Raw genomic sequence first — 26,328 nt, 5'->3', positions numbered from 1 at the left:
ATGCCTCACTAAGTCTTTGACTTAGCGTGTAAGTGATTTACACGTAGGTTTCGAGAAGAGGAAAGAGCAATTTGGAGCAAGAAAGGTCAGTTCTCCTTACTAAAGGTCAGATCAGAAAAGATGTGAATAATATGTATTTTAGTATATAAAGTTCTAGTTGGCATGTTTTCCAAAAGAATCTATTGTTTAAGCTATGAACCGTTTTATAAATGTTTCGAATAGTTATATGGAAATAATAAGTGAAAGATACATGCTCTGATTGGTTTTGTAATAATGAAAATGTCTTTTATGTAAACGAGTCATTTATATGTTATAAAAGTTTTGATTACTCACTATTTTATACTAATAAATGTTTGAAAAGTCAATGTGACACTTCGGACTCGTATCCGGGTCGGAAACGGGTTGGGGGTGTTACAGTAAATCGGTGGCCAAACACTTTTCCGATCATCCCCACACAAAACCCGAACCTAAAATTTATCCTAAAAAAATTAAATCCCGATTTGGTATTAAACTACCAAAAACGAGACTGAAAATCTCAAACTTTCCTCTGATTTTTCAACCGATGTTTCCCCGACGACCTAGACTCCGACGAAGAACTATGAACAAGGTAAAATCGTTCCTTTATATTTCTGTTTTTTTTTTCTTACTGATTTTTTTTATTTCGAATAAAATAATATAAAATATAAAATATCAAACTGAAAATAAAGTCCAAATGTAAACATAAACTTTGCTATATTTTTCTTTCTGATTTTCTTTGTATTGGTATTGATTCCTCTATAAAAAATTACATATTGTTCTAGGGTTTTTATAGCTCAGTTTACAAAATAAGAATCAAAGATGATTTTCTCTTTCTCCTCGCATGTGTGGCTGCTGTTGGTGCGCGTGGAGGGGCAGCTGGTTTAGTGGAAGTTGCTGGTGCTGAAATGTGGAGGACTAGCTGTTGTTGGTGGAAGCTACTGGAATGATGTTGTGGTGGAGGGACAGGTGTTGTTGAAGTGCTGGCAGCAGCTGGAGGCTAAGGTAAAAATGGTGATTACACTTAATTATTGTGCTTAAACTTGAATGCCAAAAAATACACTTTCAACGTATGCAGTCTATACTTCTAAAACATAGTTCTTATATAAACCTTCGCTTCCACCTAATTTTGCGGGTGTACTGGCAATACTAACAAATAATAATATGTTTCTCAACGTGTTTAATCTTCTAATAAGTAAAAGCTTCGAGAAGGTAGATGCAACAAATCCTCTTATTATATTAGCATGGCATCCACCAACATTTAGGTATATTTACATATATCAATGCAAAGCAATAGCTTATCGTGTCCATCCTGATATTTGAATTGTCTTTCATTACTTATTTATTTTATTGATCGAGTTATCTTGAATTTTTTTGTATTTACCTTAAAATCTGAGTTTTTTTTTATTAATTACTTATTTTATTAACGGTATCCATTCTAAAATTTTATTTATATTCACCCCATTTTAAAAAATTTATATTATTAACATATATGTACATACTTTCAAAAGTATTTTTGGATCACTATTATATAATAATATTAATTTGGAATAAATGAATTATAATTTAGCTTTGAAAGGACAAAGAAATTCATATTCAAAATGAACCCATTAGTTTAGTGTGATTTATCTGTGGTGACTTCAAGAGGTAAGCTCTCACCTAGCTTGGATTCATATGGGTTCCTGTTCCACCTGCTTTTAGCCACAAGTGCTCCATATAAAGAACCAACAATACTACTCACTACAACAAGAAAACAGAAAATAAGAGTGATCAATGGCTAACTCCGGCATAGCATCTCGATGGAGAAAACTGAGCGGCGAGGACAGCTGGGATGGTCTACTCCATCCCCTAGATCTCGATCTCCGTCGCTACATCATTCACTACGGCCAAAGGACCGGCTCCGTCGGAGACCTTTTTAATTACAACAAACACGGTCAACTTCCCAAAGAGAGGTTTTTCCAAGAGGCCGGCCTTGTAAAAGGAAATGAGTTCAAGTACTACGTGTCTCATTACATTTATGCAGGTTCGGAAGTCGTTAATCCCGCGTAGTTTGGGTTTGTGGCAGTGACCACGGACGATGGGAAGCGTGTTCTTGGAAGGAGAGACATTTTAATTGCTCGGAGAGGAACCGTAACTTTCTCCGAGTGGCTTAATAATCTCAACTCCACTCAACAATCTGCTGAACAACTGTTCGGGACTGAATCTGAGGCAATGGTGCACTCCGGCTTCCTTTCTCTCTATACAGAAACAAGGTCGGATTCTATTGATGTGAAGACGAGTGCCATACGCCAGGTAATTTATCTGAATATGTTAGGGTGAACAAAATTTAACTTGATTTGAAAAAATTAAAATTTTAGACCCCATTCGACTTGATTCATGATTTTATAGACTTCGCTCCACTCGATTCTTACTATTTATTTGATCAGCTAAATACGCACGACTGCATGCATGCATGCACATGCAGGTACGTGAAGCCTTGAAAGAACTGCTGACTAAATACAAAGACGAAGAAGCAAGCACCACCGTCACAAGGTTTAGCTTGGGTGGAGTCCTGGCCACGCTCAACGCAATGGACAGTTGCAAATGGATCCAACAGGGCCAGTTCATATCATTTGCCGCCGTGCATGGTGACAGCCTTCACATACGGCGCTCCTCGCGTCGGAGGCTGTGGTCTGGAGAAATTATCCAGCAAACTGGATCATCTTCATATTCTACGCATTAAAAACGCAAAGGGCAACGTTCCAAAAATGCCATTTTCTCCCTACACCCATCTGGGGAAAAAGTGAACAGTTAATAGCAACAAATCAAACTACTTGAAATGGAATCCGCTGGATAGGGCATATACTGATAGTGATACGGAGGCGGAGGGTATAATAGAGAAAAGAAGCTGGGTGAATGACTTTTTCAGCGCTCACAATATGGACGTATAAGTGCATGCGATTGCAGGCGAGCACGAAGGATGCAAATTTCATCTGGAAAAGAATCGGAAAAGAATGGAACAAGAGGACCATGGTAAGAAAGTTGAGTATGGAGTTCCTACTTACTGGTGGGATGGTAGGAATCGGAAAAGAATGGAACAAGAGGACCATGGCCACTGGAAGGTTAAACCTCTTAATATTTAATCAGCTTGTGTGTGTTTAAGATAAGATATAAATAAGCGGCCTTCATAGTGGTCGCATTTCCTGTTTACTACCGGTGTTTATCGCGTTGTATAAATAACAGGGACTGTAATATAACAGTCTTTGTTTATGTTGTTTGATTTAATCATAATAAATTAATGTATTGTGTTTCGTCTGTTGTATTTTTTATTTTTTCGTTAACGGGGTGATAAGTGATGGTTTTGGTTAACGGGGATCAATAAGATGTGCTTTAGCTTAGTGTATTTGTTTGTCTTACTGCTGATAGCTGGTTTTGTAAGGTGTTGATAAGCCAATTCTGCTCTTTTTTTAAAAAAAAAACTTCGATTTTTTAGTTTTCTCAATTTAATTGTCTTTTGTTAAAATTCAAAACCTCTAATTTTATTAAAAAAATTAAACTAATATTATATCTCCTCGAAATCTTCTCCATGAGCTACAACTCTATTAGCATTCCTTTAAAGTTCTTCAAAGTCTTCAAATTTCTTTGAAGTCTCGAAATTCCATATCCTTTAAACAGTTATAACCTCTGACAAGTTCACATAATATACTAATTAAATTTATTATCTGATAGTCATATCTATTTACCCTATCAACCTACTAATAATTATAATTATTTAGACCTAACACTAACATTAAAGACTTGTATATAAATCATCATATAAAAATAAAAAATAAATAAATTCTCTCTTTTTATCTCTTTCAATTAGTCATCATTTTTCATAAAGCTATTATTTGTAATTCTTTATTCAAATTAGAAAAAGAACACTATCACAATCTCTCTTCTCTTCTCACCCATTGGTACAATAGCCTTGTATTTTTGGCCCAATAGGGTAGCCCGATAAAAAAATTTGTAAAATAGGACAAACACTTTTATTTTGGGATCTAGTATTTTCTATCATGCTGGGAATTATAATATTGAGGTAACGAGTTTTAATAAAAAAATATTTTTTATTCAAACTTTTTACCTCGATGTGATAAATTTTAATATAAAATTATGTTTTATTGGAACTCATCACCTCGACGTGATAAGTTTCAGCTCCACTATAGCATTTTTTGTATTCTCCAAAATAAAAACTCGGGTGCCCTAATGGGCTAAATAGAAAATCCGGATGCCCTAATGGGCCAAAAACCCCAATAGCATTTATATCCCACTTTAAATCTTAAGCCCAAAACTCTAGAGTCCAAGGTCAAAGTTGGGCCATTTATCACTTGGTTATGGAAGCATAGCAATAGCATTGGTACAAAATATGGATTTTTCTTTGTTTGAGTGGGTCATTTCTGTTATGGCGTCAAAATTCCTTCCTTCAAGACTTTCTTTGCCGCTCAACTCTCCACGTTTCCACATTCTTCCTTCAACTTCTGCCTCCGTCCTACTCCCAAACAAAACAATGATCCCAATGGCCTCTTCTTCTTCTTCTTCTTCTTCTTCTTCTTCGGCGTCATCATCTGTAAAAGACCCCACTAAAGAAGAAGAGCTGCAAGAAAAGATAGCTCAAGCCCTTACATACCATCATCAAACGAAGCACGGTTTCACCAACTATGCCAGAGGACCGCGTGGCCTTGATTGGGCCAATCAACCGAACCCTTTTCGCCGCTACATCTGTGCTCCTCTGCTTCCTCTTCTTCACTTCCCCACTGACAACAAACCGACGGTTGCAGTCACAGATGACGCTCCTATGTATTCTTCTCTGTTCCATTCTCTTCCTCCCCCTAAACCCATTACCCAATCCACGATCTCTCAATTCTTTTACGATTCTTTGGCTCTATCAGCTTGGAAAACCACCGGGTTCTCCACCTGGTCCCTTCGGGTTAACCCCAGCAGCGGCAATTTGCACCCCACTGAGGCTTACCTTATTGCTCCGCCTATTGACTCTATCTCCGATTCTCCTTTTGTTGCCCATTATGCTCCCAAAGAACACTCTCTTGAGCTTCGAGCCCCAATCCCTTCTGGGGTTTTCCCCAACTTCTTCCCTGATAATTCATTTCTCATTGGGATTTCTTCTATTTTCTGGCGAGAAGCATGGAAATACGGAGAACGCGCCTTTCGGTACTGCAACCACGATGTGGGTCATGCGATTGGAGCTATTGCAATGGCTGCCGCAACGCTAGGCTGGGACGTCAAGCTTCTAGATGGGTTTGGATATAAGGATTTGGAGAAGCTAATGGGGCTTCAGATTTTCCCGGACTTTAAAATCCCATCAAGACCGATCAAAGGCAAGTTTCCTGATATTGAATTTGAGCACCCAGATTGTTTGATTCTTGTTTTTCCTAATGGGAGTAATCAATTCGATGTGAATTATAAGGAATTGAGTTCTGCAATAAATGGGTTTTCGAATTTGGAGTGGAAAGGGAGGCCAAATTCGCTTAGCAAGGAACACGTTTGTTGGGATATAATTTATAGAACAGCCGAGGCCGTTAAGAAGCCACTAACGATTCAAAAGGGAGAATTTCCTGTTGATCCATATAAAAGCAGTGGAATTTGTAGTGAAAACTCTTACAAAGGTTTAACAATTAGGGAAGTTGTTAGGAAAAGGAGGAGTGCAGTTGATATGGATGGAGTCACTGTAATGGAAAGAAAAACATTTTATCAGATTTTGTTGCATTGCCTTCCATCAGGGAAGGGGGAGAAGCATAGAAGGCAATTAGCCTTGCCGTTTCGGGCTCTCTCTTGGGATGCTGAGATTCATGCTGCTCTGTTTGTTCATAGAGTGATAGGTTTGACCAAGGGATTGTACTTTTTGGTGAGAAATGAGGATCACTTAGAGGAGCTTAAGAAGGCTACCAAGTTGGAGTTTAAGTGGAATAAACCAGAGGGATGCCCCAATGATCTACCTTTATATGAACTTGCGACTGGTGACTGTCGAGAGCTTGCCAAATGCCTTTCTTGCCATCAGGTGTGTGCCATTTTGTTTATTGCTTTGTTCTTTGTGGTTTTATGTTCAGTGCCTGGACAAATTGTTAGGAAAGTGCTTGATTTGGGAAATAAAAAAATATTAATTATATGCTATTATCTCTAGTCCATCAATGCATGAAATTTAAAAACATAAGTACTGGTCATTAAATATGAATTTCGAGGTGGAGAAAAGCTTTTTGCAAAATTCTTGAGAGTGCAAACCTGCAAAGCATAGTTTCTATTGTAACGGAAATGCTGAACTTACACACAGGACATTGCTAGTGATGGCTGCTTCAGCCTTGGAATGGTGGCTCACTTTGAACCTACCTTAAGTGGGAAGGGTGCTTGGATGTATCCTAGACTGTTTTGGGAAACTGGAGTTCTTGGCCAGGTGCTGTACCTTGAAGCACATGCTGTTGGCATATCTGCAACTGGAATTGGTTGCTTCTTTGATGATGCTGGTAGGTCTTTCCATCTTCATCTTTATTCTAAACTAGTATTCCTAATCAATGGTGATTATACATGGTATCCTAGTCGTCTTATGAAGTTTTACATTAAAATAGGTTAGCTGTCTCATCCAGACTGTACTGCTTTCTTGGCAGTAGTTGTATAAGACTGGTCTCATCTTTGGTTACGGTGTTTAAGCCAGAGTCGATGAAATTTGTACATTAATTTGAGATATTTGCAATGGAATGGCGAGCATACTCCTTCCTTTTTCATGAATAACACAAAGCCTGCCCTTGCTCCATCCCCTATCTGTAAAGTTGGACCCATCATTGCCTAAAGATCAAACATGAGTAATGTTTTTTTTTTCTCTTCATTTTGTAATACTTTGCAGTGCATGAACTTCTTGGGCTTAAAGGATCAAAATTTCAGAGTCTATATCATTTCACTGTTGGAGGCCCTGTGTTGGACAAGCGGATTATGAGCCTGCCAGCATATCCCGGACCTAGCATCGATGCATGATCATGTTTAGTTCAAGATACAGGAAGCTGTTGATCATGGATTATCATCATTCGTGCATTCACCATGAAAGGCCTATTAAACCGTTTAAATTTCTTACAATCTCATGTTTGTTTCTAAATTGGTAGGTTATATACAAGGCTTTTCAGAATTGTACTGCAATATACTGATTTTTTTTTCCTTCATTGTAAATTAAAGTTGATTCATTTAGGTGATAACTTTGTATAGGGCAAATGATCTCACATTTTCATTTTACAACATCTGAAACTGTTCTGTTAGCAGTTCTCAAATTTAGTATTCAACATTAGAAGTTTTTCAATGGAGACCTGTGTTTTCCTCTTATTATTTAGAGGAACACAACCAAGACTGTTTACGCTGGTGTCATTGACTACAGTTTAAGCATATATATTTCTGTGAAGATGAGCAAGGAGCGGCAATGGGGATTTAGTTTGCATCTGATTGCTATAATTTGAGTTGCTAGTATAATTTTTAGTATAAAACTAAGAATTACATATTTATAATTTGATATTCCTAGTCATATATACACACAGGGATGGATCGAGAGGAGGTTGGTAGGGAGGTCATCCCTGAAAATTTTAATTTCTCATAAAATTTAAATAGGGTCTGTTTTCTATTGATTATTTGTTTTTACCCCCTAAATATTAAAGTTTGTTCCCTAAAGTTTTAAAAAGTTCACCTTACCTCAACATAAAATTATGCATACTGTATAAAAAACATTTTTTTGAATGATATTGACAAAAGGAGCTGTCATAAGTTAAAGCTATCCTTTTAGATATTGGGAAGAAAAATATACATGACAGAGTAATGTTAGCTAATAGCTGTGCTTACTTCATCCAACTATACGGAAATACATGCTTTGCTAGTAAGTAGAAACCCAACAAATTCCTTCCTCCGACTTTGAACAACTTCATCAAGCAATGCAAAAATTCTCCCCATCCAAGTTATATATATAGCATCATAATCACAGTATGTGTTGTTCTGGCTATGTACAAGTAGGTTTACACGGGTTCCGACCAAGCTTCTCTCATTTTTCTGAAAATCATTTCTCCATTATGATGCAACTGTTATCAGGTACTCACTTCTCATGACGTGCTTTTCGTACAGCCTGCTGGATTTGCCTCTCGTGTTCTTTCAGCATATCCTCGATGTTTCCTCCAGCAGGCAACATTGGTCCTGAGTATTGGATATTTTTCTTCCTTGGTGCATAAGCCTGCCAAAGATAGAATTTGTATAATATGATAATCTGCAATCTCATGGTCTCAGCTATTGTAAAAGTATGCAGAATGATTGTAGAAAACAACAATGATGACACGATGATGACAATAATAGTTAGAAATAAGCCGGAAACAGTTGGTTATTTACCGATGCAGAACCTTTGTTGGATGCTCCGTCACCTTTCTTAAGGGAACTGCTGGCTGCCTGAGACGTGTGTGTTGTTAATTCGCAGCTGTATCCTGCAGAATCTGCATCACAATTTGACTGTCCATCAGCAATGGATTCTGGTGTAGACACTGCCTTCAAATCTCTTGGACCTCTTCTAACAGATGCAGGTCCTTTCCCCTTTATAGTCTCTGCCCTTTTCCTGAAGTTACATTAAAAATCACAACAGTAATGGAAAAGATAATAGGAACACAGAACACACGAGTCTAGTTTGTATCTGAAAAATGAACCTTCTTGCTTCATCATCACGATGTCTGATGTCTAGTTCTTTGCTGGGAGCATACTTTGGCAAGCTTGATGGATCACAAGGTAAAGGCTCTGTTTTAAAGAACTGAGGAGGAGAAACAAAGTAAATTTAATTGAATGCGTATTTGAAGAAGTGGGGAACAATAGTGAACAGGCTTGATAAGTTGTATACATGTAGATGGGTGTACAAATACCTGAGATTTAAGTGCTGAGGCAGCGGTCCCTCGATTATCGGGTTCAAACGAAAGAAGCTTTTCGACAAGAGACAGTGCAGACAGAGGCAAGTTTTCGAAAGTTGCGGCGATCCGGCGATTGTAAGGCTTTTGAGGTTTGAAACTTGTTGCATGTGGAAGTTTTGTTTTCTTCCAGAACTCCTCTGAGGATGAACCACACAGCTTAAATATCTTATGCATTTGTTCAACCTCCGTTCTCCCAGGCATAATAGGCTTCCCAGCAAATAACTCAGCAAGTATGCAACCGGCACTCCACAAATCTACACTGACTCCGTATTTGGTGGCACCGAGCAAAAGCTCGGGTGCCCTGTACCAAAGAGTTACAACACGACTCGTTAGTGGCTGCTTCGGATCGGCCTGAAAGCATCTAGCCAAACCGAAATCCGCAATCTTAAGGACTCCATTGTCGCCTATCAGAAGATTCGAGCCCTTAATGTCTCTGTGCAGGACGCCACGGCTATGGCAGTGTTTGAGGCCACTAAACAGTTGTTGCATGTAACATTTAATCTACAGTAACAATCACATTCTTATAAGAACCAACAGAAGATAAAAGCAAATAAAACATTGAATGTATTTCACCTGTGGTTCGGTGAACTTGATGCCAGGACTTGCTGCAAGGCCTGCAAGGTCATGCTCCATGTACTTGAAAACAAGAAACAAGCTGCGCGGCGTCCGCGAAGCGATGATCCCTTCGAGCTTCATAACATTCGGATGATCAAGCTTCCGTAAAATAACGATTTCCCTAGCCATGAAACGAATACTCTCCGGGTCCATATTAACAAACTTAACCTTCTTCATGGCAACTATTTTGCCGGTTTCTATTACACGGGCCTTATATACACTACTGTAAGTTCCTTCACCAATCTGCATATACAAAAATCATGTTAAAAGTCTAGGTCATGTTCCAATGGTGGATCTAGAAATTAAAAAATAGGGTCCAAAATCTTTTATACTTTATACTAAAAAAATTAGGTATGCAAATGTTTTTATTTTTTCTATTCTCATTAACAAATTAAACTGAATTTAACATTTTTATCAAAATAATACTAAAATAATGAGTATGCAGTGTCTCCCTAAAGAACCACATACATCCGCCACTGTCATGTACAGGGATGGACAGACGGAGCTGACCAGGGCGGTCGCCCAGAGAAATTACCTTTTCTAACTTCTCGAAAGATTCAACACGACGAGGCTTCCATCCTTTAACAGCGTCTCCTGCAATTGAAGCTAGCCATGTTGGCCATTCGGCTGCATCATGTTGATCACAAATACTGACCTTTTCGGCCCCATCGTCTTCTTGAGAGGGTAAAGGAGCAACCACTTGCATTGATGACGCCTTGCCATTGCATTTCTTCTTCCGGTTTTTGTCCTTATTGTGGTCATCTTTGGCTCCCTTTGAGCAAAGGCATCCCATTATATTCTTTTTCCTAAATGATTCCTTGTTCTTGAATAGATAGCTGAATACATGCATCTCGCTAATATGTTTAAAACACAACCGTGTTTTAACCATGTATTAAACAGAAAGTAAAGCCTGAATTTAACACTCTTTCCCGATAATCAATGCATGTATTTATATTTTTTTTTTCAGTTTTTCAATGAAGATCTGAATAACTGCAGAATGATCAGAATGAATAATGCAGTATTTTTTTTTACAAATATCTAATGTTAGAAGAGAAATGAGAAAATGGGTGGTAGAACAAAACTACTAGGAAATCCAAAAGCCTGGGGAAATGAATGAAAACCCAGATAAAAATCTCAGGAATGAACACAAATATTAAAGTTATTTGTTCCCAGAATAACAAAAACCTATGTTTTTTTGTTTACCCTGGAACATAAAAGTGAAAGATGAAAGGAAAGAGACGACAATACTGTAGCAAATGAAAATAATAATAATAATAATAAAAGTGAGAAACTAAATGCAGGCGATATTCTGATATTAGCTCCTAAAACTGCGACAAACCAAAGATTCGGTTTTTTGTTTTTACTTTTGTTTCTAACTTCTCCTCGTCTGTTTCAATTATTTTAACTTAGTAAGATTTCTGTTTCCATTTTGTTTCTAACCACTTCACCCTATGAATAAGATTATTATATTATATAAAAATTAAAATTTTGCATACTTTTTTTATTAATACGAATACTCACTATCTTGATATTCAAATTCAAGATCTCAAAAAATAACAATAATTTATTCACTGTTGAAATAGCTTAGTTTGTACAGATTTTTTATATAATTTCATTTGTTTTATGAAATAGTTTTTATGTTATTTTATTTAATATTATTAATGACTTAAATAATCTGAGCTCCAAATTCATGTGCCATTACATTATTATTATTATTATTATTCTATTTGAATTTCCGGTCGTTGCTGGAGTTGGATTAGATGCTGTTTAACTTTCTAACTTGCCAACTTGTTTAGCACGTGTAAATTTAGTAGATTTTGACGTATTTGACCCCCTCCCTCTCTGGACCCAAATTACTTTGTACTCCTAATATTCTTTTAAGCTAGGGTAAATTTTATTTTAAATCACTTATTTTATTAAAAACTACGTTAATATATATTGTAATTATTAGTATTTGATGTAATAATTTATTAATTTAATTTAAATATTATTAAAAAATTTAAAATCTTAACTTAATTTATTTTATTTATAACACTAATATAAACGCGCACATTGTTAACGAACCATAAACCACACAAAAAAGGCATTAAGATTTAAGTCGGCCGAAATACCAAGTCCATTTAATATTTCTGCTGACAATCAACTCGTGAATTGGATAAATTATATAAATGGTCATCAAACCATTCTAAAATAATCTTTTTGGTTTGTATAGTTTGTTTTGATTCATAGCGCAATTGATGCTTCAGTTTATAATTGTCTAAAACCATCATTTTATATATTTATTTTATAATTTAATATTTTTTTTAACTTCTAACATCCTGCTTTATAGTTTTCCACCTAATGAGGCATATTTAAAGCGCACTCTCGTCTTTAAAGAATTTTATGGTTTAAAAAATTAAAATTTTATTTTTAATATAATTTTAACAATAAAATTTAATTATTTTAAATTTTTAGATTTATTCTTTAAAATATTAGAAAATTATAAGATAATTAGTAGACCAAATGAGATATGACTTCTTAATTTAATGTGCAACAAATAACTATAACCAGCAGTATAGTGACATTTTATAACTAAATCAAAAGTCTAATAATCACTTTATAAATTTAATGATTAAAGAATCATTTTAATATAATTAAGTGATTATGTACATAATTTATCTTTAAAACTAATACGAATATATATCGTAAAGTTATATCAGACATTTCAAAAATTAACATCATTTAGACTTTAGTTTTTTTTTATATTCTAAAGTGATTACAAAAGATAATATTCGTAAAGAAAAATTCGAACTTTTTAATAATATAATTAGCAAAAGTAATTACGAACTTGATATCTCTAAAGAAAATAAAAACTCACTTGTAACGAAAGTCTCGTAAACTGAAAACAATTAGAAGAAAAGATCTAATTAAAGAAAAGAAGTACTTGGTTTCTCAGTAATAAATTATTAAGGGAGCTAAACAACCTTCACAATATCGCTGTTACTTTGTGATTTTGGTTGTCATTAATCAAAATAGCAATACATGAAACTGCAGTACAAAGCCCTAATCATAGTTTCTATATACAAAATGATCTGCGTGTAACTTAATAGCAGATGGATTAATACATTATTATGACATCAAAACTCGAGATAATCATCAACGGAAATGCTCAAAGACTCAGTCTCCACGCCCATAATTACACTCCCACTATTGTCATTACCGACGGGCCGGGACTCCGTCATCCGGATGGCATCGACCGCCATGCCGGCATCCGTTGCCGCTCTATGGATAGACCTGGGGGACATGTCGGCATTGACATTCGGAGGCAACATGGTCGGAAAGTTGAGAACGTCTAAGGAAGACGGTTGACGCAGGCAATAGAACGCGATGTCGTGGGCGATCGCAGCGCCTTCCGGTGTCGAATAAGACCCCAACCAAAGCCGTTCTTGGCTGCCCGGGACTCGGATTTCCGACACCCATTTCCCCCATCTCCGACGACGGATTCCTTTGTATTTCCTTTCGCCGTTGCTTCCATTCCCGGAGCTCTCTTCTACTCTAGAACCACTCATGTCTTTACGATATACTAGTAAGGATTGAAGAGGGAAACAGGCAATGAAATGAGATACACAAGTGAGGAAAGGGGATGGAAAGAACAGCTTATATAGGTTGGGAAAATGAAAAAAGTCAAAGGCATTTTTATAAAAAAAAGTAATGTGTAGTCGTACATAAGATAGAAAAATCTTTTGTAAAATATATAATTGGACCGTCCATGGAAATTAAAGGGAGGGTTCAAATATTGAAGAAGGTCAAACTGGACGTGCACTCGGAAAAATAATTACAAAACCCTTCTGAAATCCTTCGAGTTCATATTAATTTCCTTTTTATTGTATTTTTTAGAGAAAAAAAGTAAATTTATAAAAACTACTATAATACATAAAAGTTCAGTGATTTTTCTAAAATATTAATAAATGTAGAATATATTACACTTTAAAGAAAATTCAAATTTTAAAAATTATATTATTAAAAGGAATCTATAAACTTTTATATAAATCTTCGTAAGATAAATAAACATATTATAAAAATTATGTATCGTTTGTTATTTTATAATGTATAATTTTAATTAAAACTTTAATCAATATTATATTAAAGACATTTATATTTTAAAAACATTATCCGATGTGCACGAACCAACTTACCTCCATGGTTAAAGAAATCGTTGTTGTTCCTAAAAATTATTTTTAAATAGTTGAGAATATTTAAAACAGATACTAATTTATAATCAATTTAACTTAATAAAAAAACATTATCCGAAGTCGGTGGCTGTCTCGTGAACTGGAAAACAGAATACAGTGAGAGTTGGGTTGAGAGGGTCAAGTCGTGGTTTAAAGTCATGGGATAAAAACGTGCCAATTGATTTTGATCGTATTTCAATTACAAGCCACGGATTAACATTACAGAAAAGACTCAACTGAAGCCCGAACTTGCATAATGCATGACATCACCAATTTCCACACTACTAATTTTGAATCATATGTGGCTGCCACCGTATTTCAAGTGGAGATTCACCATTCAACGTTAAATATTGACTCCAACCAATTGATTTAGTTAGTTGATTCAGTCCTTTAAATTGTCAACATAAAAATATAAACTATTCAGTTACCCTTTGATTAACTATTAGTTTTGGAATAAATAATCATTTCTAGAATTTGTTAACCCTTCGCTGGTTAAGATTTTTAAATAATTTTTTTCCAAACTAAATGCAGTGTATAGATAAATAGTTTCAAATGATATACAAGTTTTAATAATCAAATTTATTTAGTCTATTGATCTACGAGTGAGACATAAGTTGTCTTACACCATCAGTTATGATCATTATAATATCTCTCAACTACAACTTAAAAGGAGACAGTTCCACTTACTTCTCCTTCTTCACATCTATCTTCCTCCTTCTGTCTTAATCTCTCACATAGTAACATCAGTCGACGATAATTACCTTATCGAAAACAACTCTTTATCCATATCAGAAAGAATAAATCAATAGTGATTAACGAGATAAACTTATTCGAATCAACATGAATAAATTTAAAAAGCTCAAATATATTTTAAATACAATCACAATTATGATGTAACATTTGAATAGCTATAACTAGAATAACTTATTAGTTTCAACCATGATTTTTCTATCACCTTAAATATCTTTTTATTGATTAATAAATTTAATTGATTGTTATCCGATCAAGCGAAAATGATTCAATGATATAATCTTACTTGGAAGGAATGGAACCGTAGACTGAATTATAAAGCAATGATGTAATTAATAAGCAATTCTTCTTTTTTTTCAAAACTTTGCAGTGAATCAAAATGTTTTCATATGCCGGCACAGTCATACCCTCACGGCTATATGACCCAATACCCATATTATAAATGTCTCTCCAGGATACAAAATTGGGCACCATGGACTTGGGTTTTGCTTTCCTTGACAAAATTTCTAATATATCTCATAATTATATAGCAATCAGTACTTGTATTCATAATAGTTGGCCACTGTGATAATCATTTAATGAGACCAAAAATGCATCTGCCCCTTGCTAGTTAACATCTCCATCATCAAGAAGGGTCGATGTTTAGTTTGGAAACAATTCCCAGCAGCAGCGGTTTTCCTAGATTTTGAGCAACATATATGCAGCACCTGCCTCGATGGTTCATGAAGAATTAGACCATTTCATCTGCACGAAGCTTCGTTTTCTCCATGGACCCATATGGAGTTTCTGCTCCTCCATCGACCTCTTGGCGCTATCGCACATCACTCCCACAATGGGGTTGAGGTACTCGGACTTCCCCACGTAACACTCCGGTAATTTGTCGACCAGTTTCATGTACTCGTCGCATGCTTTCGCGATCTCGAATTCGTCCCTGAACTCCGGTTCGATCACAAATGGGATCTGCTTCTTCGGCCCGTGTGCTCGCAATCACCTTGATGTATTCATGCGTCCCTGCGAGTAATACATGAACCAAACAATTACCCCGGTTTTATCTTTATCGATTACAAGTTATAAATTCACCTCTTCTAACGTAAAATCGTGTGAATCGGGAAATTAAGGACCTGCACGATGATTCTTGATGTGTTTCCACTTCGAGACACAGAGAGTGGCGTTAAGTCCCCTGCGACAAAGCAGATGTATAACTCTCATGCGCAAGCAGTTGATGCAACCGGCTTCAGTCCTCGGGCTTTGCTTTTGCGTTTGCTTCTGGTTTTTGCAGCTGCAAAACACCGTCTCTCTCGCTTCCTCTATAATTCCATTGATTTCTTGCCGTAACTTGGCACCCACCAACGCATAACGCTCAAGGATTTCCTGCACAATTCATAAATAACCCTAACCCATTACATTCCAAATCCGGGTCAATTTCATGGTTAATTTTGTTTGAAGAGGTAATATATACCTGAAGAAGGGCTTCCTGGGATTCCCAGTAAAGGTCGTGCTGGAGAGCATCGATGGATTCGTTGTCGTCTGATCCATAGTCGTCGGTTGCATCGGAATCTGCGTACCCGTTGTTCAAAAACTCTGAAATTTTCTCTTCGAGGCTGTTATAACGATCAAGCCTCTGCTGTTGATGATCATAATGATGGCCATAAAACGTTTGATCAAGAGCCTTCTCTTCTATAAGACTGCCAATTTCTCCTTTTCTTACCAATGACACGAATGAAAAAGAGGAGAGAAGAAAATGCTCTTGCACAAAACATCCAACAATAGGAGAGCTATGAGATATAGATATATATACACAAGTGGAAGAATGTGGACCTATCATTATGCTACATTTTTATATTTCTCGGATAAAGTATATAAAAGGTCGTTGAACTATGTTCAAATAATTATTTTAGCTATTAAACCTTTAAAACTCGTAAAATGACCATTAAATTTATTGATCTATTACAAAATAATCATTAAATTTTATTGAATTGTTATAAAATAATTATTAAATTGATCTAACTTTTACACCTATATAATGTCTTAGTGATTACCTTATAACATACTGTTAAATTTAATGAATGTTTTTGTCGTTAAAAAAATTTGTCCACGTGTTCTCCCGGTATTTCCCTCCTTTCCCCTCTCTCTACAACTCCCCTACCCTCTCTATCATCCCTAGGGAAATTTTCCCACTCCCTTTCTCCCATTTCCCTCCTCCCTCCCATGATGAATAGCAGTCTCGGGATTTAGTCCCAACATAAAATCCACCCAAATAGATTTAGTATTTGCTGGGATTTGTATGCTTAGCTTTATCAACCTCCCCAATTGGCACCTTAGCGAGCTCTTCCATCCCTCCTTCCATGAAGAGCTTAACTTTGGATATTGAATTAGCGTCGGGGGTTGAATTAGCACCACTAAGCAGGGGAAATTGGTGCCGCTGGAAGCCTGTAAAAAGGGGAAGGGGAAGGGCAGGCCGCAGGGGGGTTAAAAATAGTTTTTTTTTAAATTGATTTTTTAAAGTTTTTTTAATTGATAAAAATTTTGCAAAAAATATATATAAATATGATACGTATCATTTAATGGTAAAATTTAATGCATGTTACGGACCAAACACTTAATATATAATATTTAACGTTAAAACCTAAAAAAAAATTATACACCTATTTTTAAAAAATAATATAATTTAAACACTTGTTTTCTAATTAAGCCTAATTATTATATATCTCGCGAAAAATGCCATAAGAAACTACACTTCGATAGCATATTCCTCGAGTAAAAACCTACAACAAACTTGATATTTTATGTTCTTTTCTTACAAAGTTATAAATGTGTGTATTTCTTCGATTTGTTTGACATTTTAAAACTGGATCTTAAATTTTGGATAACTTCTATGGATCAGATTTTATAGTCAACAATCACCCAAAAATGTTCAAAATATAATATATTTAAAATATTTTATTTTATTTATTTATTTTGTTTTGGTAATTAATTTTCGTAATTTATAGGTTTGTATCTTTTAAAATTTTAAAACTTTATCCTTTAACATAAATTTTTACTTCCGTCTGTGTAGATATCTTTATAACCATGATGGATGTAGAAATTTATGTAAGGGATGTGAACTTAAAGGTTATATTAAAAATTGTATGGGAAGAAAAACTATAAAATTTTAGGATATGCGAAAGTAGATAATTAATAGAAAATATAAAGAAAAACGTAAAATATAAGATAATTTAAAACTTTTATAGGATGCAATTGTACCCCAACACCCCTTGATTATCCCTGTCTATAGTTAATCAAGGATGGACTGAGGGGGTGGGTGGGGTCAGTCCCCTAAAATTTTAAAATTATTATATATTTTATATTTTTATTTATTTTCTATTAAAAATTTATTTTTATCTTCTAAAATTTATAAGTTTAAATTTACACTAATATAAAATATGTGTCCGTCCTGTTAAATTATCTATGAAACATAGGCGATGCTAAAAACTTGCCTCAAATGACTTCTGGGCCAACATTTAATGTCTCAACTAAAAAACAAACGCAGTGGCCAAACCCTCTCGTAACTTTAGCTTAGTGCACCATTGCGAAAGAAAGTCCCAAATATTGGACGAAGATGGTTAAGCTAGGTCAAGGTCAATAAAAGTGACGATTCAATCAAAGAAAATACCCCAAATGCAAACTACTAATCCACACACTAGCTTACCTAGATTGTCTGGATTATCGAAAAGTGATAGCCTGGTGTTATCTTCTAGTCCTAGCAGTAGCAAAACTAAAGCAAACCCATTTTCGGAAAGAACCAACCAAGAGACAGAACCGGTGAAAATTCTCACTGCTCAAGTAACATGGCTGGCTGGTGTCAACTTCTTCTAGCCCTAGCGTTAAAAAAACAGAAGCCAAGCCATGTGTAAAAAAGAACCAAACAAGAAACAGAGTTGTCCATACAAATTCCCAGCGCTGAAGCAACAAGGCTGGTGTCATCTTCTTCTAGCTTTATCATTAAGAAAAACTGAAGCAAAGCCATGTTCAAAAAGAAACAAGCAAGAAACAGAGTTTCCAGATCAAATTCCCAGCGCTCAAGTGGTTTCATCTTCTTCCAGCTTTAGCGCTAGAAAACTGAAGCCAGTCCATGTTCAAACAGAATCGCTGGTGCAAATTCCGAGCGCTTAACAAAGCCCGTATCATCTGCGGTTAGCTAAAGCCAAACTTCGAGAACTAAACCAAAAACAAGTGTTCATTAATTTTTAAAATCCTCCCAGGTGAACCAATTTGCAAATTTTTTTTTAATTGCTATTTTACCCTTTCCGGTGAAGGTCTCCTGACTTGGTACGTTACATACATTTGTAGAGCGTTGCCAAAAACATCGCTATGGCTGATGGAATTGGAGTTGAACAGATAGAATAAAGGATAAACAACATGTTTGGTTAGCCAACTATTACAGAGTTTTATTTTGGTTACCAAACTTCTTTCAGTAAATTGGTCACTGATATTATGATTTGATTCTACTTAGAGATACATGGTCTCAAAAACTTATATAAATTGTGTAAAGTACACAAATGGTCCCCCAACCATAGGACGCTACTTTGTCGAGTCTTCCGACTATTAAAAGTTACAAAATGATCCCCTGACTACAGGACACTATTTTGTTGAGTCATTCAACTATTAAAAAATTATAAAATGGTCACTCGACTATTCATATGTTACAAATTCATCTTTTTCTATTAAAAGATTATCGTTCGTCTGAGTTAGACGTTAATACGTTGACCGAGATATGTAAATATGATCCGAGAACCGTTTGAGTTGTATTTTGTGAATTGACTATTCGTTTACATTATATTGTTGAGCTGGTGCTTCGAAGCAATGGTGGTATCAGTAGATATCGTTAAAATATGATTTTATCATATCACAATTAGTATGTTAACGTCCAACTCAGACAATTGTTATTTTTTAATGGGAAATGATGAGTTTAAAACATATGAATAATTGAATGATCATTTTATAATTTTTAATAATCAAGAGACTCAACAAAATGGCATCCTCTTGACTGTTAAAGGTTATAAAATAGTAATCCTACTTTTCTTATATTCCAATTATAGGATAAAGTATATAAAATGTTCCTCAATTATATTATTTTTAATAATCAGAGACTCAATAAAATAACATCATATAGTTAGAGAACCATTTAAGTACTTTATCATACATTTTTTAGCAATTTAATCTTAATTTAGTAAATTTAATATTTAATATTTATAAATTAATTTAATTTATTTAAATTTTAAATAATTTAATGAATATAACTATTTTAGGTTTAATCTTTTTTAAATTTATTTAATTTTAGGTTTAAAAAGTTGAAAATATTCGTGGGAATAAAGTGAAGCACGGCTGTTCTAAAGCAGCGGCTACGAATGCGGCACGTAGGAACATGGGTTGTTGAGGTCTGGCATTGTCACAGTTACACCACGCTCCTTCCTTCCTTCCGAACCTTCCAAAATATATTTCTCAAGAACCACCTTTCCCACCGTTGCAGAAATAAACAAAGAACAAAGCGAAGATGGCGTCGTTCGATCAAGCACCGCCCGGAGACTCAAAGTCCGGGGAGAAGATTTTCAAGACCAAGTGTGCTCAGTGCCACACCGTCGAAAAAGGCGCTGGTCACAAGCAAGGTTGAAAATGCTTCATCGTCATTTCGGAATCGATGTAATCTGATTTTGACGCGCTCGAAAATTTCTTTTGACTCGATTACAAAAATGTGTTGCAGGACCTAATCTTAACGGTCTGTTTGGAAGGCAATCGGGTACCACTCCAGGTTATTCCTACTCCGCTGCTAATAAGAACATGGCTGTGATTTGGGAGGAGAAAACTTTGTATGATTACCTTCTCAACCCTAAGAAGGTAATTCACTTCTTTCGAAATATCATTTTCTTCTTTATTTTCTAATGAACTGCCTAATTTTTATTGGAGATATGTATTCTCTCGCTCTTTCTTTCGCAATCTTATGGTTGGACGAGTGTGATTTGGTTTTTACTTTTTTCTTTCCTGATATTGACAATAGAAAGAAGATTAATATTAGCTGGGTTTTTCCCATCTTCTTTTGGTTGAGTGAAGTGAGGATTTGATATTGATATAGTAGATCTTTCAAAAGTTTTTTCATATTTTTGGAGAATCATGTGTCGTACTCGTTTCTGTAAATCTGTTGCACTTAGTTGTCCAGTGGCCGAATCCAAAAATATTTTTGAGGGGCATATATGAAATTTCAATAAATTAAATAATTAACTGAATAAAATTCGGATTTCGGTGCCCACCCTAAGTCAGGCGCGCATCGGCCACTGGTTGTCGGACATTTAGTTACTGAAAATAGAGTTTGGATAACATAGCTGAGGACTTGTGGGAAGCTAGGGACTGTCATTCTCTCTTGATGTTATTCATATGTGAAATTGAATTTTTATGTTAGAATCAGAGGTATTCTAATCATTTCTGTTGGGTTTATCTGGATAATAAGAATCAGAGGTATTCAAATCATTTCTGCTGGGTTTATTTGGATAATAGTTTTTGTGGTTTCCGATTTGGCTGTTTGTTATTATCAAATCTCTTACCATTCTTTACAGAAAGTAACATTGTAATCTATGTATTACTTTTGTAGCAGAAATTAACTTGGTAATCAATGTATTGATGTTGTGTTTGTATTATTTTTCAAATCATAATCCTGTCTAACATTTTATATATTGTATAAATAATGTAATGTTAATGATTAATATTATATAGTAGATTTCAATATATTCGTGTATGATTATTATCATGTTGGAAATCACCAGCTATGTCTATTACTCACAAGGGTAAGATTGTGTGCAGTACATCCCTGGAACGAAAATGGTTTTCCCAGGATTGAAGAAGCCACAGGAACGTGCCGATCTCATTGAATATTTGAAGGAATCAACGGCTTAAATGGGTTTCCAACACTTTTTCTTTTAACTATTCCATTTTGCAGTCGTTAGAGATTGTTTCTCAGAACAAGGATATAATATAGTAGACCTTCAAGGTCAGCATTCTAAATACGATTGTTTCATTTTTTTCCCCGAACTTTTAAATAAATTCATTGCTTCTCATATTGTGTTCCATTGGGTGAAATGTTTGAATTTAGCTATGCTTTTTTCGAAGCTCAAACCTACATGTCTATACTAGGCCTGCCATTTACAAACCAATCAATGCATAGTTTGATCTATTGATTTTCTATGGTTGAAGTCTTGTAGGGGAAGATTGATAGTAAAACCAATAATGGGATATACAAAAATTGATTCTCTCAAATAAAAGGATTATTCGTTGGCAGTTGAACATTCAATCTATTGACTAGGCAATAACTATCAAATCGAGTCAACTGTCCAGCACTCGATTCTCTTTAGGATGTGTTTGATTCACGGAATGTAAGATTACCAGTGGGAATGTAAGATTACCAGGGAATAGGATTACTGAGAATGTTGTATTTTGTTTTTGGTTAGTTTAACATGAATGTAAGATTATCGTGTTTGGTTAAAGGAATAAAAGATTATTGGAATATATATTTAACCAAATTGTCCTTATATATATTTATTTTTTTAACAAGTTGGAAAATATTTATATATTTCTTTAAAAAAATTAAATTCATAAAATTTATATAATTTTTTTACAAAATTGAAAATATAAAAATGTTTAATGATAGGGTAAAATTTTATTTTAACCCCTGAACTTTATATAAAATTTTAATTATAGATTTTTTTTGTAAATTTAAAATAGTTTAAGGATAAATTTGTAATTTAACCTTCGTAGAATTTTTATTATTAAATAACAGAATAATGATATTTTTGGGAAAAAATGACATTTTAGTCCAAAACGCCAGTAATCTAACAATACCTAAGGAAATGTAGATAATGACATTCCCGGTAATATACCCCAAAAATCCACTATTGGTAATATTATATTACCGATAATGAGATTCCCGGCTAACCAAACAAAGAATGTGGATTCTATTCTCTTGGGAATCCCACATTACACCATCCAAACGCCCCTTAAGAGGATTTAGTTTCAGCAATTTATGTTATTAATAGTGTGTGTGAATAAATCAAATTGGAACTCTTCTGCAAATGAAGTGAAAAAGGGATTGTAGGAAGCTTTTAGAAGTTTCCTCCTTATTAGGCAGCTTTAAGAGGTGAGCCACTTTTGAAAATCCTAAATGTTGCTTATGGTTTTCATAGTCATCAATCTCTCCGTACGGATGTTTCATCTCCTCTGTGAAGAGTTTTGGCTTTGTGAGTGCCCATTGCATTGCCCATATTGCTAAAGGTCGCATGTAACACAGGGATCTGTATTCGTCATCTGTATTCCACCCTTCTGGGGTCTGGAAAGAGTATCTGTAAAACAAAGCACAAACGAAATCGTTAAATAAATCTAACTTCCAATGGGAGAGAGACTCGTCCATCCCAATATAGGAAGACCACAACCGGCCTTTTTTTTCTTGAGGTAACCTTTCCTATCATCCGTGTCCAATTTTCTCAGGTTTTTAATATATATACAATCTTTCATGGTTCCTCTAAATACATGAAAAAACTGGGAAAATTCAATTAACCCATGTTGGGCATGTGAATCTATCTAACACTCATATCCAGAGTTGAGCAAAATAAATATCCTGACACTTGCATTTTCTCATAACCAAAGTATCACTGTGATATGTCTTTGTAGCAAGTATAGTGTACCTTACAACATGATCAAACAAGGATGCCTATGTTGAAGAAAATAGTTCCTTAATAAAGAAATCGTATGAAAAGGAGTGAGTCACTTTTTTTTGAACTTTTTTCGAGTTGAGTTTATGAAATTAAAATTCAACTAAAAACAGTCGCATATTTTATTCGATGTTAAAAAAATCGACTCTTCACTTGAATTGTAATTCTATAAACTCAACTCGAAAAAAAAAGTGACTCCTTTTCATACGATTGCATTATTAAGGAACTATTTTCTTCAACATAGGCATCCTTGGTTGATCATGTTGTAAGGCACACTATAGTTACTACAAAGACATATCACATTGATACTTTGGTTATGAGAAAATGCAAGTGTCAGGATATAGATATGGGTCAATTATTGCGCTCATAAACTCTAGTGAATTAGATTCTTATTCTTTTGATGAGTTACAAGTTGCTTATAATGAGTTGAATTTGGAATTTGAGACCATGAATTTCAAATATAAGAAATTAATTTCAAAACTTAAAGTTGAAAATGATTTGATTTTGAAAGCAAAAGTTGATTTTGAAAAAAAATAAAACTTTTAAAAATGATTTAGAGCTTTCAAAAATCAAAATCAATGATTTAGAAAAAGAAAATTTTGATTTAAAAGTTAAGCTTGAAAGTTTAACAAAAAAATTAATTTCTGAAAACAACTCATTATGTTTAAAAATGACAAAATGCTCGCATTGTCATTTTCATGGTCATTTGGAACATACTTGTCCATTAAAAAAATATTTTTAAATTAGACAAGTATGAGTTCCTAAGGGAACAAGGGGCATTGAAACTAACATCCAAGGATCCAAAGTAATTTGGATACCAAAATCAAATAAATGTCTCTTATAAATGTGTGGAGTAATGGTGATGAAAATGAAGATATTCAAATGCTCTAGCCACACTTGAAAAGGGATGGGTAACCTCTAAGCTTAATGTTATTGTTTTTATTATTTGGTTGCCTATTTGTTTTAAACATGCATGAGTTTTTAATCTTAAATGATTATGCATTGTTTTTCATCTCATGTATGTTGAAAGTGTATTATGATAAATATTTTAAAGTTTTAATGATTTTTCAAAAAATTTCGTTCATCATAATGAATTTTGGTCAAAATTGGTTTTAAATGCAAATGATATATCTGTAACAATTGATATCAATTTTTCAAATGCTTTGAATTTACAAATCTTGATTTTTGACCTAAATGTAAATGTTTATGCATGTGGTTTTAAATGCAAATGATATATCTCTAACAATATCTATCAATTTTTCAAATGCATAACATTTTTGGATAGCTTTATGCTCATGCACTTAATTTCAATAATTGATATTGCATAAAGTTTATTAGACTTAGATATATTGAATTTTATGTGCTACTAAAATGTTTGTTCATCTTTGTTAAAATTCAATTTTTTTAAGTGTCATGCTTTTAAAGTCAATTTTTGTTTGGAATGTTCTTATTGAGGGGAAGCTTTGATTTTTCAAATAATTTTAATGTAAATTTACTACTTATCTCCATGGTTATTTTTGAACTTTAAAGTTGAATTATTTTTTATATAACAAAAAGGGGGAGAAGTATGTGTTTGAAAAATTCAATTTCAAAAATAAAAAAGGGTAGCTTTAAGTTTATTCCAAATATTGCTCTTTTTCATTAAATGTTTTATTAAGGGGGAATTTTGCCAAAAATATATTTTTAAAATGTTTTGTTATATAAAAATTGGAAATATTGTTGAACAATGTTTTGTAATAATTTGATATATCAAATTAAGGCAAAATGTTTTTGGACTTAATTGAATTTGTTCAAAGTTTTCAAAAATAATTCAAAGTCCAATAAACTAGAATTTGAAAAAAAAGTTTTTCGCGTGCAAAGTACCGATATTGTTCTTACATTATTGATATTATATAAACAATACCAATATTGTTCATGTGGTATTGATACCCTAGGTAAGAGAAGTATCAATACTCTCAAGCTAGTATCGATACTACCAATTTGCTCAAATTCCAGAATGCAAAATAGGTATCGATATCCAAAAGAGTACCGATACTACTTTACATAGTAGTATCGATACCATGAAGGATATATCAATACTTTCAGGCCCAAAGGCTAGTAACATATAATTTTATTTAAAAATAACAAAGGAAGTACTGATACCCATAAAAGAAGTATTGATACTCTATGTACTGGGCAGCTTTATTTTGCACGAAACTTCATCCCCAACGGCTAGAAATGGCCACAAACATATTCCAATATATAAATACAAGTTCAAGACACTTGAAGAAGGGTTAAAACACCTATCCAAGCAACCAAACATAAGAGAAGAGCTTTTCACTATTTATTTTTATTCTCTTGTAAATATGAAGAGCTTTTCACTATTTATTTTTATTCTCTTGTAAATAGTTATGTTTTTATGAGCTTTAATTTTGTAAACACCTGCCTTTAAGAAGTTTCTTTGTTTACTTTCTTTTCTTTTGTAAATGGGTTTTTGGTTCTATCTTAGCCAAGTGAAAAGATAGGAGGTTTGTAAAGGTTACTCTTGATCCTTGAAAAAAAAAGAACAAATTAGTGGATTTGTTGGAATATCCTAAGTGAGGAGCTTAGGTAATGGATGTAGATTTCATTGAGGGAGTTGAACCACTATAAATCTCTGAGCTTCGTGAGTCCTAGCACATAATAACCTACTATATTGATATGACAATAAAATATGATTTTTTACAAACAAAATAAAGCATTCGTGACTATCATATTTTTTAACTTATAATAGTCTTTTTCTTTTACATGCATAACACTAGTTGCGTACACACACACATATATATATATATTTTAATTCAATCTATTTAACTTATACCTTTTAGATCGCATAACAATACACAATAACCCAAGTAACAGGAATATAGGTACAGTAGAATACTGCATTCACTACACCAAATATCAGAATGAAAATTCATAACGTCAAAACATTATGAGACCTATAATTGCACATATAGTGCCAGAAGTACACAAATGTACTAGAATCAGGAGTGTACGAATGCACTAATTAAGGAATGAAAAATTGCACTAATACATGAGTGCATGGAT

At 34.1% G+C, this 26,328-nt stretch overlaps 6 protein-coding genes across 6 annotated transcripts; 3 read left to right on the top strand and 3 right to left on the bottom strand.

Annotated features, from left to right (window-relative positions):
* Positions 1 to 1,788: 1,788 nt before the first annotated feature.
* Positions 1,789 to 2,737, top strand: LOC120158920 (phospholipase A1-II 6-like). Its single transcript, XM_039169649.1, has 3 exons — positions 1,789 to 2,038; positions 2,081 to 2,307; positions 2,480 to 2,737. Exons 1-3 carry the CDS (start codon positions 1,789 to 1,791, stop codon positions 2,735 to 2,737), a joined length of 735 nt encoding a protein of 244 aa, XP_039025580.1.
* A 1,594-nt stretch (positions 2,738 to 4,331) lies between these two features.
* On the top strand, positions 4,332 to 7,242 carry LOC120158933. Its single transcript, XM_039169654.1, has 3 exons — positions 4,332 to 6,046; positions 6,317 to 6,506; positions 6,884 to 7,242. The coding sequence occupies exons 1-3, from the start codon at positions 4,400 to 4,402 to the stop codon at positions 7,009 to 7,011; spliced, it is 1,965 nt and encodes a 654-aa protein (XP_039025585.1). The 5' UTR covers positions 4,332 to 4,399; the 3' UTR covers positions 7,012 to 7,242.
* An 809-nt stretch (positions 7,243 to 8,051) lies between these two features.
* LOC120158934 (probable serine/threonine-protein kinase At1g09600) lies at positions 8,052 to 10,362 on the bottom strand. The gene is made up of 6 exons (XM_039169655.1): positions 10,105 to 10,362; positions 9,528 to 9,812; positions 8,910 to 9,455; positions 8,700 to 8,800; positions 8,392 to 8,611; positions 8,052 to 8,239 (listed from the first exon to the last, which is right to left on the bottom strand). Exons 1-6 carry the CDS (start codon positions 10,360 to 10,362, stop codon positions 8,105 to 8,107), a joined length of 1,545 nt encoding a protein of 514 aa, XP_039025586.1. The 3' UTR covers positions 8,052 to 8,104.
* Positions 10,363 to 12,685: 2,323 nt separating this feature from the next.
* LOC120158919 (ethylene-responsive transcription factor ERF020-like) lies at positions 12,686 to 13,149 on the bottom strand. Its single transcript, XM_039169648.1, has one exon. It carries the CDS (start codon positions 13,115 to 13,117, stop codon positions 12,686 to 12,688), a length of 432 nt encoding a protein of 143 aa, XP_039025579.1. The 5' UTR covers positions 13,118 to 13,149.
* Positions 13,150 to 13,587: 438 nt separating this feature from the next.
* Positions 13,588 to 16,355, bottom strand: LOC120158918. Its single transcript, XM_039169647.1, has 4 exons — positions 15,990 to 16,355; positions 15,652 to 15,901; positions 15,071 to 15,541; positions 13,588 to 13,599 (listed from the first exon to the last, which is right to left on the bottom strand). The coding sequence occupies exons 1-3, from the start codon at positions 16,353 to 16,355 to the stop codon at positions 15,342 to 15,344; spliced, it is 816 nt and encodes a 271-aa protein (XP_039025578.1). The 3' UTR covers positions 13,588 to 13,599; positions 15,071 to 15,341.
* A 3,646-nt stretch (positions 16,356 to 20,001) lies between these two features.
* On the top strand, positions 20,002 to 21,615 carry LOC120158888 (cytochrome c-like). The gene is made up of 3 exons (XM_039169617.1): positions 20,002 to 20,175; positions 20,271 to 20,404; positions 21,362 to 21,615. Exons 1-3 carry the CDS (start codon positions 20,064 to 20,066, stop codon positions 21,452 to 21,454), a joined length of 339 nt encoding a protein of 112 aa, XP_039025548.1. The 5' UTR covers positions 20,002 to 20,063; the 3' UTR covers positions 21,455 to 21,615.
* The last annotated feature ends 4,713 nt before the right edge of the window (positions 21,616 to 26,328 follow it).

This window comes from Hibiscus syriacus, unplaced genomic scaffold (genome assembly GCF_006381635.1).
Source record: "Hibiscus syriacus cultivar Baekdansim isolate YM2019G1 unplaced genomic scaffold, ASM638163v2 tig00111332_pilon, whole genome shotgun sequence".
NCBI lineage: Eukaryota > Viridiplantae > Streptophyta > Magnoliopsida > Malvales > Malvaceae > Hibiscus > Hibiscus syriacus.
This window is presented reverse-complemented; position numbering and strand designations above follow the sequence as displayed.

What these genes read in the sequence shown, in the direction of transcription:
- LOC120158919 (XM_039169648.1), bottom strand. Translation starts at nt 13,117, where the DNA reads ATGAGTGGTTCTAGAGTAGAAGAGAGCTCCGGGAATGGAAGCAACGGC.
- LOC120158934 (XM_039169655.1), bottom strand. Translation starts at nt 10,362, where the DNA reads ATGGGATGCCTTTGCTCAAAGGGAGCCAAAGATGACCACAATAAGGAC. An exon ending in CCTCAGCACTTAAATCTCAG is followed by an intron (nt 8,801 to 8,909) that starts GTATTTGTACAC and finishes TCTCCTCCTCAG; the next exon opens with TTCTTTAAAACAGAGCCTTT. An exon ending in CCAACAAAGGTTCTGCATCG is followed by an intron (nt 8,240 to 8,391) that starts GTAAATAACCAA and finishes TATCTTTGGCAG; the next exon opens with GCTTATGCACCAAGGAAGAA.
- LOC120158933 (XM_039169654.1), top strand. Translation starts at nt 4,400, where the DNA reads ATGGATTTTTCTTTGTTTGAGTGGGTCATTTCTGTTATGGCGTCAAAA. An exon ending in AATGCCTTTCTTGCCATCAG is followed by an intron (nt 6,047 to 6,316) that starts GTGTGTGCCATT and finishes ACTTACACACAG; the next exon opens with GACATTGCTAGTGATGGCTG. An exon ending in TTGCTTCTTTGATGATGCTG is followed by an intron (nt 6,507 to 6,883) that starts GTAGGTCTTTCC and finishes AATACTTTGCAG; the next exon opens with TGCATGAACTTCTTGGGCTT.
- LOC120158920 (XM_039169649.1), top strand. Translation starts at nt 1,789, where the DNA reads ATGGCTAACTCCGGCATAGCATCTCGATGGAGAAAACTGAGCGGCGAG. An exon ending in GTCTCATTACATTTATGCAG is followed by an intron (nt 2,039 to 2,080) that starts GTTCGGAAGTCG and finishes GGTTTGTGGCAG; the next exon opens with TGACCACGGACGATGGGAAG. An exon ending in AGACGAGTGCCATACGCCAG is followed by an intron (nt 2,308 to 2,479) that starts GTAATTTATCTG and finishes ATGCACATGCAG; the next exon opens with GTACGTGAAGCCTTGAAAGA.
- LOC120158888 (XM_039169617.1), top strand. Translation starts at nt 20,064, where the DNA reads ATGGCGTCGTTCGATCAAGCACCGCCCGGAGACTCAAAGTCCGGGGAG. An exon ending in AGGCGCTGGTCACAAGCAAG is followed by an intron (nt 20,176 to 20,270) that starts GTTGAAAATGCT and finishes AATGTGTTGCAG; the next exon opens with GACCTAATCTTAACGGTCTG. An exon ending in ACCTTCTCAACCCTAAGAAG is followed by an intron (nt 20,405 to 21,361) that starts GTAATTCACTTC and finishes GATTGTGTGCAG; the next exon opens with TACATCCCTGGAACGAAAAT.
- LOC120158918 (XM_039169647.1), bottom strand. Translation starts at nt 16,355, where the DNA reads ATGATAGGTCCACATTCTTCCACTTGTGTATATATATCTATATCTCAT. An exon ending in CCCAGGAAGCCCTTCTTCAG is followed by an intron (nt 15,902 to 15,989) that starts GTATATATTACC and finishes TGAATTGTGCAG; the next exon opens with GAAATCCTTGAGCGTTATGC. An exon ending in CATCAAGAATCATCGTGCAG is followed by an intron (nt 15,542 to 15,651) that starts GTCCTTAATTTC and finishes TATTACTCGCAG; the next exon opens with GGACGCATGAATACATCAAG.